Source organism: Trichinella spiralis (assembly GCF_000181795.1).
Source record: "Trichinella spiralis strain ISS 195 chromosome Unknown Scfld6, whole genome shotgun sequence".
NCBI classification, from domain to species: domain Eukaryota; kingdom Metazoa; phylum Nematoda; class Enoplea; order Trichinellida; family Trichinellidae; genus Trichinella; species Trichinella spiralis.
In genome coordinates, this window is record NW_003526945.1 from 5233659 (window position 1) to 5245939 (window position 12281).

A 12281-nucleotide genomic window follows, 5' to 3' on the forward strand; every position below is an offset into this window, starting at 1 on the left:
AAGAAATTGGTAATTTCAATTTGAATATGTCTGTTAAAATTGTTACAAATTCCACTCAAAAGTGTTACGATAATTATTTTGAACAAAACAAACATACTTTTCACTTACTGGAAAATTTGCATATTTATCGACGAGACGACGAGTTGAAAATGGACAAGCAGAATTAGTTGGTATATGGTGAGGAAAAGTTGGAAGTGGAATGAAATTAAATTTTTAAACGGCCAATAGAATTTTTCAAAAGCGAACAACCAAGCGGCAGTCTGCCTGTTGGCGTTCCGTGGTCTTAACTGGATTGAAAACTGAAAAATGACGACGGCGACGGCGACGATTGGAAGCATATATGGAAAGCAATGAAAAGCACGGCCACAGTCGTCACTGGCCGTATTATGCACAACTTGGCCTGAACTGAACGACGCGTAGTGAACCGTCTATCGTTGCTTAGCGACAACGCTGGCAACAAGCACGCACAACAAAAACACAAAGCTTCAAGTAAGCCGGCGGCCATAAGGCGCAGGTGATCCGCCCAACTTTACTAATTACGCCCATATAACGGGAGTTTGATTTTCACAACACTACCTGAAGCAGCAGCAGTATCTATTCAAAAATGAACCACTAATCAAATCGTTTCAACGTTCCAAGCCGAAAAGCTTTTTCCAGTTGCATGATCAACCAACCGTACCGAAAATCACCCCTTCAATATTGCAATCTTCTTACACACACACATACACACAAACAAACAAACAAATATATATATATATATCTTTATTTATTTATTTATTTTTCAAGCTTTCAAATTACAATTAAATCAATAATGATTATTCAAAATTAATTTATGCTTTTTTTTGCTTTATTTCTTGTTATAAATAAAATTATCATTTGCTGACGTTGCTGTTGTGGTTGTTGTTGTTTAATTGCTGTCTAATAAAACGTAACAACGTAAACGTGTCGAACAAATTTAACGCTGCACATATGCGAACAGCTAACTCGCCAGCTAGTCAGCCAGACGTGGAGTAGAGAGAGACTCGAAGTGAAAAAAATAAGCTTTACCCAAAAGCTTGGCTTCATTGACTATATTATAATCATTTGAAAATGCAGACAGAAATTGATCCGATCAGGTGCGCGCTAGAAAATTATTCAGCCGCAAGAATTGCTTGAACAGCCAAGCCAACTTCTCATCTAAAGCGTTAAGCTTTCTTGTCGTATTTGTCATTTATTCTATTTTTTTTTGCTCGCTCGCTTGGCTTTTTTTTAAATTATTCTTTTGCGTTTATTACCTGAGACGTCTGGTTTCTTCTTTTTATTTCATTTTTTTACAATCTAATTTAAATAATAATTCACTTCGTCATTGCTGTTCAGCATGACAAAAAGAAATTTTCATTCATGAATACATAAAATTTAACAATTCAATCATACGCAGGCATTTGCATGATAACGGTAAACAAACAAAATTTCCATCAGATTCTTCAATAGAAATCAATTTATTATTTTTTATCTTTGAAATTGAAATATTTTTTTTTAATTTCGAATCAAATTATTCATAATATTTATTAAAATTTTCCAAAAAAGTTGTTAAATTAATAAATTTTTTCAAATTCAAACCTGCATATATAATTGGACTATCTTGTCAGTATAATATTCACTATGCATGCACTGTAGTTGTAGTGCAAAATTTTGTGTTATTTTCAAAAATTTCCCGTCTATTAATTATTTCTACTTTATTCAAATTATGTTATTGGAATGAAATCAACTTTCACTGCTTACCTTTCATGATGATGTTGATTCGTAAGTAATATAATTTGAACGTAATTATGAGCACCAATTTTTGCAGTACATTTTATACCGAAGAAAACACTTATTGTAATGGATGTTTCTCTTTCCACTTGTTGCATGCTGATCAACAACTATGAATAATTTGCATTTGATTTATTTGTCAGAAGTTATTTCAAATTTATTTCTCTTCAATTATTGATAAACGAAATTATCCTTTGAAGTGAATTTGTTGAAAAATTGCAATCAAATAATGTTCCATGTCCATCTGCATGTACTTTCAGTTGAACGCGGTGCGTGCTTTGTTTTGCTCAAATGTTTCTCTTTTATTTATAGGATGCTTCTCTTCATTATTCAATAATTCAATATACAAAAACTACACTTCAAAGAATACTTCTTTCTTTTCATAATAAGTTTTATCGATTTTGAATTTCTTATGCGTCACAAGTACTGTTGGAAATTCGAGCTCTCTCTTTTAAATAATTACTGCTACTGTGAATTCTGAAGTTGAAATATGAAATTTGTCTTAATTATTTGTTTTTGCTTTTATAAAATATATATTCATTTCACTTTTATTATTTTTTCTAATTTTGCATTTTACCACTTCACGTAAATCAACCGATAACAGAAGCAGTAGCGGATAAAAATTGTCTGCAAAATTCTCTCATTACATATATTTATTCAACGAGAGTCAAGTGATATGATTATTTGAATGACATTTAAAAATAAGCTAGCTGGTTGGAATTAGCAGTTTTAACAAGCAAAAAAATTTTAATTAAAATTCGTGGGCGTGGGTTGACATTTGAGATTTGAAGTGACGCCTAATTTGACGATTTTAATCCTTTTCTGTTCAGTTCCATTTTGTTGTTTCTCAGCCGAGTCTTGTAAAAGCTAATTGCGATAGTATGTCCGTTGTTTATGAGGGCAGGGCATACAAACCAAAACAAACCGGTAAACAGAAGAAATATTGGGGATGTTCAAAAGTGTGTTCGTGAAGAAGGGTGCACAGTGTGGACAAATTTGGGCGTGACGGCCGTGATCAGTCAGAAAGATCACATGTAAAGCTGCCTGGTCGATCAGCATCTAGCATACAACGTGGAATAGAAGGCGATTTAAAAAACACCAAATGCTAAAAGAACTACACACATCCCCACCAACTGTGATCACGAAGCCTCCGCTGATTCATCTACCTCAAGCTATTCCTGATATTTTAGCGTGTGAGGGCCACAATTTACATAAACCGGGCATAACGGTTCCCAAGACTTTTCTCACACCGTCATAACCAACACAAATTACTAATGAATTTAAGAAAACAAAGTCTGAAGAAAACTTTCTGCTGTACCAAAGTGTATCCAAGTACATCCTCGTTCTTGTGATGATTAATAACAATAGACTGCTGGCAATCTGCAAAACCTGGGACATGGATAGTACATTCAAGATCGTCCCTGAGTGAAATCACCAACTGTTCACCATTCGTGTCTTTCTAGTGGGTAAGCTGGTGACAGCAGCCTATTGTTTATCTTCAAGTAAAGACATCAACACATACGGATTTATTATTCAAGCTTAATTAACCAAAACGGCCCTCCGTTTGTGGTCAGTTTTGATCCACAAATAATTATTATTGTTCACTGTGTTTATTGTTTCTGGTGTTGTTGAATTGAGAAAAATAAAAATCACTGCTTTACTTTTTGTTTTATATTGGTTTTGTTGAGTTGTTAGTATCACATTTCATACAACTTTATTGCAATACAATAAAATTGTTTTTGAAATTATATATCATACAAAAATATAAAATTCACTACAAATTATAAATAAATGTACAGATATATATTTTTTAATAAATTGTAATAAAAATAAATTGAATAAAATTTGAAAATATTAAAAATTCCATTACTGAAGCTGATGAAATTGTAAATGGAAATATTTCGACCAATCAGATGAAAACTATTTCAGCAAATCAAAATAGAAAAATTTGAATCAATGAGCAGTTTGAAAAAAAGAACGAATAAGAAAACGATAAAAAGGTCCAATAAGATGAAAGCTTTTAACGACCAGTAAAAAAATGTGGTGAAAATTTATAGCCCGAGCTTGACGAAATTTCAGCTTCAACTTGTATTTTGTGTTCAAATTGTTCATACTTTTTGGCAAGCTCAGCTTTTTTACTATGTATTGAAGTGAAGTATGTTCGTTCTCTTGCTGTTTGTTCGTCAAAATCATCATTCATCATTTTGTAAATTTAATGGTATTTAAATGTGATTTTACTTTTTGACCGTCCAGCTTGCCGTTGAAGTGGCTTTTGTATTTTTTAATTGTACGTTTGTAATTTTAATTCCAATGTAACGTCATCTCCATTAAATGTGGCACTTTTGACGACATGTGCTCAAATTGTTTGAACATTACACAGCGTTCATTTTGAATTGAAACAAATTAATTTGAACTACTGGACAATGGATTTTGACATTTTCTCCCCGTTGTCGTAACTTGATGGCAAATTCAACGTTGGTGAACGTCATATTTTGCATAAATTGATGCAAAATCACTACTGATTGATTTCATAATTTCATTTTGTTCACTAGCTTAGCCTTCAATAGCAACGTCATCATCATCGATTCCCTATATCTGCTAACAGTTTTGTTTAATTAGCCTACTTTAGCAATTGTTATCTTTTCCAGAGAATACGGTAGTGAATAGAATGGCAGATGTGAGGCGATCCTTACTTCTTATCGATGTCTTCTTCCACGTTGCATGTTCAACAGCAACGATCAGTAGCGGCTTATTCGTGTGGCATTGGAATAATCCATTGTTCAACGATGACTCATCATCTGCTCGAAATCATTTAAACTATCCTTGACGATATGATATGATCAAACTTGTTGAACGACAACTTGCAATCCAATACATACGACGCGAGTGTAATATGCTAATTTCGTCGTCGTCATTTATCCAAGTAAATCGCTTTACTGGAGTATTATTTTAAAAACTGTCCACGTTAATTACAGTTTATCGTATTGTCCAATAATTCTTGCTTAGCTTGTTTGAACTTTATCAATTATTTTGAGCTTTTCCATTCATACTGATTCCTCTGAAACTGTTCATAATTAAATCTATAATTTATTGGTCAGCTAATTTCCAAATTTCAATAGTCGAACTTATAACTTATCCAATTGTCACTGTATACTTGTTTCTTATTATATTTAATGTCATTTTTTGAAAAAATATAAAAATACGAAAATAATACGATCAAAAGTAAACTGCGAAATGGATTATTTAAGATGAAAAGAAAATCATTTGTATTATTATTTCAAAATTTAATTTGTAAATATGATCGCAGGTTAAATTTTCGTTTCATCAGTTGTCTTTGCACTGTATTAAACCAAAATAAAATCAACAATAATAATAATAAGAAGAAGAAGAAGAATAATAGAAGAATTCGACGTGTTGATTGATCTTTTAAACTGGGTCATAAAAATAATAATAAATAAGATGGTTGTTGTTTATAAATGCATGTTTCAATTATCATTTAAAAATTGTTCACTTGTTGTTGTCATATTAAGAATAAGGTGATAAAATTATTTTTATTACTTTCTCTTCTCAATCGTTGCCAATTTACCTAAAATGGCGTTAACAATCACTTTGCAAAGTCTGACAGCACTAGGATCACCAGGAGGCAAATCAATAAATGCCGTACAATTGTTTGTAAGAATATTTTCAGCATAATTAATTTTTCAAAATTGAAATTTGATAAATGTAAAGTATTTTTTTGCATAATAATAATTGAACTGTTCGTTGTTTGAGAATTGGAAAAATGAACAATAATAATCAGTAGTTGATTGGTTGAAAAGTAAATTGGTTTGACTTGATGTGAAATGGTTTTTTTATTATTAATGCAAATTTGCAACAAGAAAATGTACGGGGAAAAGTGTACAAATGATAATCAATAGATAATGATGACGAAGGAGAAAAAATTGCTGTTGCTATAATTTACACCAACGTATCACCAGGCAACTGATACAGTTGTTGATTTGTTATTTTTGTTCATGAACGTGTAAATTAATATGCTTATTATTAAAATTATTCAAAGAAGAAAGTGATTGTCATTTGTTTTTTTTCTATCTTGATTATATTTATATTTACAGTCAACGTTGTATAATTCAAATTTACGTTCGACAGTGACAGAAGTGGTTCGATGTATTTTGGTTGTCATGGAGACGCGGTTGCAAAATCGGTTGTGCTGTGTCGGCGGTCTGTGACAATGCACTAAATGGCGTTGAATATTAGTGCGTATGGGAAATTGTTCCACTAATCGAGGGCCAAAAAGGTGAGCATTGTGAAATTCAAAAAAAAAATAATAATTCTCTTTATCAATCGTACATATTATTTCACATTTCACTTTGTTCAAAGGAAGAGTCAAGTGGAAAAAGATATCCAACTAAGCGCGACTAATCAGATTGATAAATTTATTACTGTTATTAATGTTTTTTTTTGCTTTTTAAATTGATCGTATTTCTCTTTTAATGTGCAGGTGCTTTTTTTTCTCGGAGCATTTGCTTAATTGTATTATTTATTGATGATGCACATTGATTTGACGACGTTGATGACGATTTTGTGAAATCAAAAAACGACAAAGCAATAGCCAGCCAAATTGTTGAAGGTGAAATATTTCTTTTCACTTTTTGACGAATTTCTGAAATAGAAATTAATTTTATTACATTTTTAAAGCAAATTTCACTGATGGAAAACAAGTCGAATGAGGAGAGGTTAAAAAATTGCCATGAACACAAACGTCGAAAATGCTATTTTCAATTGTGCAAAGTTCAGCGAAAGATTATTTTGTTCTCTCTTTGTATTTTTTTATAATTTTTTTTTGCTAATTTCCATTTATAATTTAATCTTTTGAAATTTATCAATACTTTTCCCAACGGTACAGTACGGAAGGGGGGGGGGGAAAGGAAAACAATTCTCGTCGGATTTCAAGCGCAATTGTTCGTTATCTTAAATATGTCAAAAAGTTAAATTATGCACATATATATATATATATATATTTTATTTATTTATGTGATATTCAAAAAAATAATTTTTTTTTCAATATTTAGAAAGATAACCGTTGCTGTGCTCGGTCTCGACAACGCCGGAAAAACTTCACTGCTCAAGTGTCTTAGCCGAGGTGTTTTGTATTTTATCTTCAACTTGTACATTTGCAAATTCATTTTCAACGTTTTTTTTTTGAATTCTCTTCCAGAATCAAACGGCATTTCCATGCCTACAATAGGATTTTCCAAATGTGTAATTCAAATGAGAAATTACACGGTGACATTTTACGATCTCGGTGGCAGTTCTGGAATCAGAGACATATGGAAAAATTATTATGCAGAGGTATGCAATTTTCATCTTGCAAAAAAATATGCTTTTGTTGATGATAGACAGACTATTTACTCGTCGGGGATATTGTTCCAAATGAACCTGTGTTATATATTGGTTGAATTGGGTCAATGTCGTATCAATTATTTCAAATTATATACTGTCAGTTATATTATTTCGTGGTGCTTCATTTAAATTTTACACACTTCAAGCATTGAAACAGTTGTTTTCTTTTGAATTTTCAGTAAAATGGATGAATTTCAGATTCACGGCCTTATTTTCGTCATTGACGGCAGCGACTGGACCCGGACCGAAGAGAACAGATTCGTTTTGGGTGAGGTTCTGAATCACGAGTGGATTCACGGAAAGCCTCTGCTGGTGTAAATGAATATCTTTGATAATTACAACTTACACACACACACACACATATATATATATATATATACTCGTTCGAAAGAATTTATTTCTTTCCTATATACAGCATCATCAACAAGCACGACTTGAATCCGGACGTGAACGAACTCATCCTTGCCGAACAGTTGCAGCTCAGGCGTTTCGCCTACAACGCCCAGTGTCCTTACACATCTGCAAGTGATCGATTAGTTGAATCGTAATATGAGAAAAATTAATGTTAGCTTTCTTTTCTCCTCTGCCCCTTTCCCACATCTGTGCAGACGATGTGCAGCGCGGTGAAAAATTGTCGGCGGTACAGTAGAAAATTGAAAAAAAGCATCGCATGGCTGTTGAAGCAAGTGGAGATGAACCACGATTGGATCAGCGAGAAAATCCAAGCCGACTGTTCGAACCAGCGTCGCAAATTGGACGACGACAACGAAAAACGAATGGAAAGAATACGAAAATTCCACCAACAGTCAGCGGATATTTTTTGTTTACTTTTTTATTCAAATTTCTTTTTTGTAAACAACGTAAAAAAACTTCATTTTGTGTTGAATTTCGGCTTACGTTTTTCAGAGAAGAAACGGAAAAGCAACGCACTGTAACAACAACAACAGTAAAAACTGTTCGATTTACTCTTTCCGTCGAAGTAAGTTTCCAAAGTTGATAAATTTTAAAAATTTTCCATTTTCCAGATAAATAAATATATACGTTTAAAACAAATTTATCTGTTCAATAACAAAATATTTAACAATTTTATGCACATCATTTAGGAGGACAACAGTGAAAACCAATCCAACACTGAGGAAAGTTTGGAATTGGAGGAGTATGGTGATGTTGATCAGCAGCAAGTTTCAGAAATTGTGGAAAATAATCAGGATAAAACGGGTGATGATAATGATACTGATAATAACAAGTGTTGCGTGGAAAATGTCAGCAGTGAAGAACAATTAAACAATTCGACTGGATTAAATGTGCGAAAACGAAAACGAAAACGGCTGGCTCGTTTCCATCGTGTCCAACCGATGGACAACGAATGAATTTTGAAACTGTCGCTAAACTACCTACCTACCTTACGCTCTTCTTGCCCTTCTGTTTCTACTGCCCCCCTCCCCCGTTACTGAAGCAACATTATCAACTCATTCGATCAATAAACATATTCTTCAACTTGTGAAAAGTGATTTTCAAATAGATAGATATATGGAAAGTATTTCTTTCAAATAAAAAATCAATCAATCAATCAACATATACGTCGTGAAATAGTGAACCAGAACTGACAAGTAGAGACGTCAAAATTTACCTGTCGCATCACTGGACATGAACAATCACATACCACGACGGCTGGAATATCCACTGGTCGACGGCCTATCTATAAGTAAAGTTCGTTTCGTTTGAATAATCTTTTTTTTTTCATTTAAATTGTCTCAGAGTTTTATTTACAAAATTGTAAACAAAACAACTTGTTTACGTTAAAGTGATAACGAAAATTACCATCGGCAATTTGGTTGCATCTTCGCCTGCCAGAACGTTGCCGGGTTGATCGTGCAACGTATTGGTCTTCGGCTTCGATTAAATCACCCAAAATCTTCCTACGCAGATGAACAGTTCCGAGGTGCGTGCAGGCCGCTTTCTTGGTTTCGTACTGCTTCCAGCAGATCGTGCATCTGTAAATGGTGATCTTTTTCAACGGGACGTTTTGATCCGCTCGAAATCGTCCACCGCTGTAGTGGACACCACTGTCCCTGTCGACGGGCGTATCGGCCGCATTTCGTGGCCTGTTGCTGGGCTCGACCGGCGCAACGGTTACTGGGCCGCTTGGCCACGTCTCATTATTATTATCCAACGACTCAGCCCTGCTGCTGCTCGTTACGGTTGCTACCTCAGCGTCGACGGTTGGCAAATGGGGTGGAGTTGCACAACTATCACCAGCACCCGTACCACTACTCGGATTGTCAGTAGTCGAATTTGCATCGTCATCACTGTCGTCCACGGTCAGATCAACAATCACAGGTCCACTTTCATCGGTCACGGTCGACTGAGCGACGTCGGAGAAATCGATCAAAAATTCATCCACCATCGACTTGTACATTAACAGTAGAAGATTGAAACTGCTGTGACAACTCTCTCGGTGCATTTTCAAACTCACCATACCACCGGGCAGCGATACTCCACAACAGCCACACTGATAACATTTGTGCATGTAGAGCACGTGACTAACCAATTCGCCCACTCGACGTGCCTTGTATTTGCACGCACGACAACAGAATGCTTCATCGCGCGACGCTTCTTCTCTGAAGCAACTGCTGTGCAAATGCAAACTCTTCACATCCACCAACTGGGAATAATGGACCGGGCATAGAATGTTTCTTTTGTTCTGCTTCACGTGCACTTCGTCAAAATGACGCTGAAACTCATTCCACTCCATTCGTACGCCACATTCCATGCACAGCGAATGCCAAGTCGTCGTGCTGTTCTGTTTCGTTCCATCATTACTGCTGCTCACTTCTGACAGACTTCTTCGTTCAGCTTCATCGCAGTCGACATTACTACAGAATGCGAGACCAGTATCCGTCGTCATGTGCACTTGTCCAACGAGACGTAAGAACTACGCAATTTATGCAACATACGGTAATGTTTTTTGCGCCTGATTTTTTTTAAGCCAACACTTCATACTAACACTGTAGTTACAGTCACGTCTGGAAATCAAGTTTCAAAATTAATACATATATATATATATATATATATAGATAGAAAAGAATTTAAAAAATTTATTTTAAAAAATCTGTCACATTAAAGAGAAAAAATTGACGAAAATATTCGATAATTGAATTTTTAAGTGGAAAAAATGCCGCTGAATTATCAGTTGGATGCTGGAACCGATACAAACGGATGGAAATGTTCAGATTGTTCTCTTGTTCAACATTCGAACTGAACAAGAAACAAGCACACAACAATTGACCGACAATTGACAATTAAATGGGAAATTTTATTCAACGTACCAGCTTGACGCATACCAGCTGACCAACGGACCAACAAAGATTTTCAAGACCAACGAACAGACCAATGACAAAAATGACAAAATTTGTTCCGAGAATTTTTTACAGGTATTTTTTATTTAAAAATTAATTATAAAAAAATACTTGTTTTTTTGGTTTTTTGCTCATCAACAATTATTTATTTATTTATTTTCCTCAATCTGTATCAAAACAAACAGTAGATGTTTAATGTTTACAGTTTGAAGTTTGAAAATATTCAAAGTTATACATATTTATGTTTGAATAAAAAATAGGTCATAAATTACGCTGTTTTAGTAGCAAATTGAACAGTTTATAAATTTTTAGAGACGACAAACCGATAAATAGTTAGCTGAGCAGTGAGAAATTTGCACTTAATTAAATTACCTCGAATTATTGTCAAGAGGTGTTGAATCGACAATTCTGACAACGAACAATCTTCAGCACGAGGAAAAACAAGTAAAAACAGAAATCACCACTTGACAATCATTGTTTTCATTCATTTGTACCGTATACTTTTCTGATTTGCAAGGAACAAAAGCGTAGTCAGAATCGTGATGGGCGCGTGCGGAAAAAATATGCAAATGATCAGGGAAATACCCAGTATCATGACACAATTTCAAATCGTCATTTATTTGGCGATGGTCTACCTTACTGTCTATTTTTTTGTGTTGCGTTTGCTGTGCACCTATTGGTTTATGTACATCGCAAACGAATATTATTTTGCATAGCAGTAATATGGTGAAAGAAGCAATAATGCAGCAGATTTGACAAAAATACCAATTCAGCAGCATTATTTTTTCATCCAGCAGCGGACATCGCACGTCGCAGAAGAAAATTCATTCAATCCGGAAGACGACTTCACTTCATGTTTTCGTTGGTCACTTTGTCAATGGACTTCGGATCCGGTGATCATAATCCAAAAGTGAAAATTGGCATTTTCCATCCAATGAATTTACAATATTTATATTTTTATCCGTTTGGGTGATGTTTCTTCTGTTGGCAATTAATATGCTGCAAAAATTCCATCCTTTCGATGGAATAGACATTGTCTGAAATGCTGCGATTTTATTGCTTCTATTAAAAGTATCAAATGGGTTGTGTTGTTTTAAATTTGTATTGATCGTTTTAAATTTTGGAATATTTTGTTTTTTTTGCATTTTTGTAAAGTTCCGATTATTCGCAAAAACCGTTTTCGCCAGCGTCGCGTTTTCTCCAGGCTGACGTTCAAAACTTTTTTCCATTTTATTCATTCGTAAATTTACAAAAATTACAAAACAATCGTCAGCCAAACGAAAAAATAGTTAAGAAATACTTCAGTGGAACAATTATGGTCATTTTCAGCCGCGCGAAGCATGCTCGTTTTCTTTTGACTTTTTTTTTCGAACGCTTCTGTCCGATTTTGCATTGGCTGAAAATGTACAATTGAAATTGTGAAATTTCAACAAGCTGACGTAACAAAAAAAATGGCAACATTCCCCTTCGCATCAGTATCATTTGCTCAATCTTCGTTTCTGGCGGACAATTTTGCCCACAAGGAAATGCGCCTGTCTTGTTTACGGACTGTTTGAAAAAATTGCCCCACCGAAAAATATTTCTGTAAATTTTGCACGATTTATAAAATCAACAGTGAATAATTTTTAATTCATTTTTTCAAATTTTGTTCCAATAAATCAGCGATAAAAAGACGTTATTTTATTTATCATACTGTAATAGGGGGGTAGTTTTTGCTGCCACGTGGCACTT

General features: G+C 34.2%; 3 protein-coding genes across 3 annotated transcripts; 1 reads left to right on the top strand and 2 right to left on the bottom strand.

Annotated features, from left to right (window-relative positions):
- Nucleotides 1-5382: 5382 nt before the first annotated feature.
- On the top strand, nucleotides 5383-8561 carry Tsp_11797 (ADP-ribosylation factor). The gene is made up of 6 exons (XM_003374162.1): nucleotides 5383-5463; nucleotides 5904-6009; nucleotides 7007-7140; nucleotides 7390-7505; nucleotides 8098-8170; nucleotides 8295-8561. The coding sequence occupies exons 1-6, from the start codon at nucleotides 5383-5385 to the stop codon at nucleotides 8559-8561; spliced, it is 777 nt and encodes a 258-aa protein (XP_003374210.1).
- A 107-nt stretch (nucleotides 8562-8668) lies between these two features.
- Tsp_11798 (cyclic nucleotide-gated cation channel beta-3) lies at nucleotides 8669-11329 on the bottom strand. Its single transcript, XM_003374163.1, has 4 exons — nucleotides 11012-11329; nucleotides 8990-10126; nucleotides 8822-8890; nucleotides 8669-8734 (listed from the first exon to the last, which is right to left on the bottom strand). Exons 1-4 carry the CDS (start codon nucleotides 11327-11329, stop codon nucleotides 8669-8671), a joined length of 1590 nt encoding a protein of 529 aa, XP_003374211.1.
- An 87-nt stretch (nucleotides 11330-11416) lies between these two features.
- Nucleotides 11417-11779, bottom strand: Tsp_11799 (cyclic nucleotide-gated cation channel beta-3). The gene has a single exon (XM_003374164.1). The coding sequence runs from the start codon at nucleotides 11777-11779 to the stop codon at nucleotides 11417-11419; it is 363 nt and encodes a 120-aa protein (XP_003374212.1).
- Between the last annotated feature and the right edge of the window lie 502 nt (nucleotides 11780-12281).

Coding starts and splice junctions, on each gene's coding strand:
- Tsp_11799 (XM_003374164.1), bottom strand. CDS start 11,779: ATGGAAAAAAGTTTTGAACGTCAGCCTGGAGAAAACGCGACGCTGGCG.
- Tsp_11798 (XM_003374163.1), bottom strand. CDS start 11,329: ATGCTGCTGAATTGGTATTTTTGTCAAATCTGCTGCATTATTGCTTCT. Junction 8,891..8,989: donor ATTTTCGTTATCACTTTAAC/GTAAACAAGTTG, acceptor CTTTACTTATAG/ATAGGCCGTCGACCAGTGGA. Junction 8,735..8,821: donor CATGTCCAGTGATGCGACAG/GTAAATTTTGAC, acceptor TTTATTTGAAAG/AAATACTTTCCATATATCTA.
- Tsp_11797 (XM_003374162.1), top strand. CDS start 5,383: ATGGCGTTAACAATCACTTTGCAAAGTCTGACAGCACTAGGATCACCA. Junction 5,464..5,903: donor TAAATGCCGTACAATTGTTT/GTAAGAATATTT, acceptor TTATATTTACAG/TCAACGTTGTATAATTCAAA. Junction 7,506..8,097: donor CACGGAAAGCCTCTGCTGGT/GTAAATGAATAT, acceptor TACGTTTTTCAG/AGAAGAAACGGAAAAGCAAC.